The following is a 1,091-nucleotide window of genomic DNA, read 5'->3' on the forward strand; positions in this document are numbered from 1 at the left end:
GTATGTAGTAAGGACTTCTATGGTTGGGGGAGATTGTGTTTGATATTTTTCTATTGACCTGTATGAAGGTCACATGACCTCTTACAAAATCTGCGGCGCTCGGCCGCCGTAAAGGATACATCTCCATGATTAGGCTGAGCGTTTTCCTAGTCTCAAAGGCGTCAAGCAGCAGAGTGATCCGCTCGTGCGACACTTCCGACAAGATGTCGCGCTCGCGGTACGCCTGCTCCCGGGTCTTGCTCCTCAGCGGGATGAATTTGGCGGCGCACGTCACGCCGTTTCCTTTGTGCACGACGCGTTTCACGAAGCCAAAGGACCCTCTAAAAAAAAATTTAAAGTAGAAATTGTAACTTGACGTAAAGTGAGCATATTTCCTCCTCCTCCAGTCCATCGTCATTCATGTCAGCTGATTAAAGACTATCTATGGACCAAACTTTTTTCTTCTTCTTCTGGATGGAGTAGGGATTGATAGGGGTTGAAGCCCAAGATGGGTTTAATTTGTTTTTTAAAAGCTGCCTCATGAGCCTAAAACATAAAAAAGAACCCAAAAAAACTCACCTATCCTATCCTATCCGACGCAGTAACTCCTATTCACCACAAGAGGCCCTCGGTCTTCCAGGTTTAATGACGCCCAGAGTCAGTGTTTCTTTTCAGATTGTCCGTATTCTGTTGCCGAGATTTCCCATCACCAGGGCCGCATTTCCCACAAGGCCAATCAAGGCCGGGCCTCAGGGCAGCAGGGAGTAGAAGGGCAGCAGGGGTGTGGAACTACTACCTCCCGATGCCCGGGACATGCGGGATCACTTCCTGTCCCGGAGGATCAAAAGGAAGTGAGGAGAAATCTATATAAAGTAATTCACTTCTTAGAAACCTGTCATGGAAACAGGTGTTCCCAATGGAAGAGATTCCCTCTATTGCTCTTCCAGTGACGACAATATAAACTTGTATTTCCTATAAAGAGGGTGAATCCCCCCCTGCGGGGACACAGACAGCTAATAAAGAATTTAAAGCTTAGACATACTATTGTTTTTTTATTGTTCATAATCTAACATGTTTTAGGGGCCAACCCCCCCCCCCCCCCCACTCCAGGG

General features: G+C 47.2%; 1 protein-coding gene across 1 annotated transcript in view; it reads right to left on the bottom strand.

Annotated features, from left to right (window-relative positions):
- Positions 1 to 1,091, bottom strand: part of LOC108788779 (obscurin-like) — a 47,009-nt gene that overhangs the window by 28,710 nt on the left and 17,208 nt on the right. Inside the window, exon 6 of the mRNA XM_018558636.1 lies at positions 120 to 320. Coding sequence (XP_018414138.1) covers positions 120 to 320 — 201 coding nt within the window. The remainder of the gene's footprint in view (positions 1 to 119; positions 321 to 1,091) is intronic.

The sequence above is a fragment of the Nanorana parkeri genome, unplaced genomic scaffold (genome assembly GCF_000935625.1).
Source record: "Nanorana parkeri isolate BGI_ZX_2015 unplaced genomic scaffold, ASM93562v1 scaffold351, whole genome shotgun sequence".
Lineage (NCBI taxonomy): Eukaryota > Metazoa > Chordata > Amphibia > Anura > Dicroglossidae > Nanorana > Nanorana parkeri.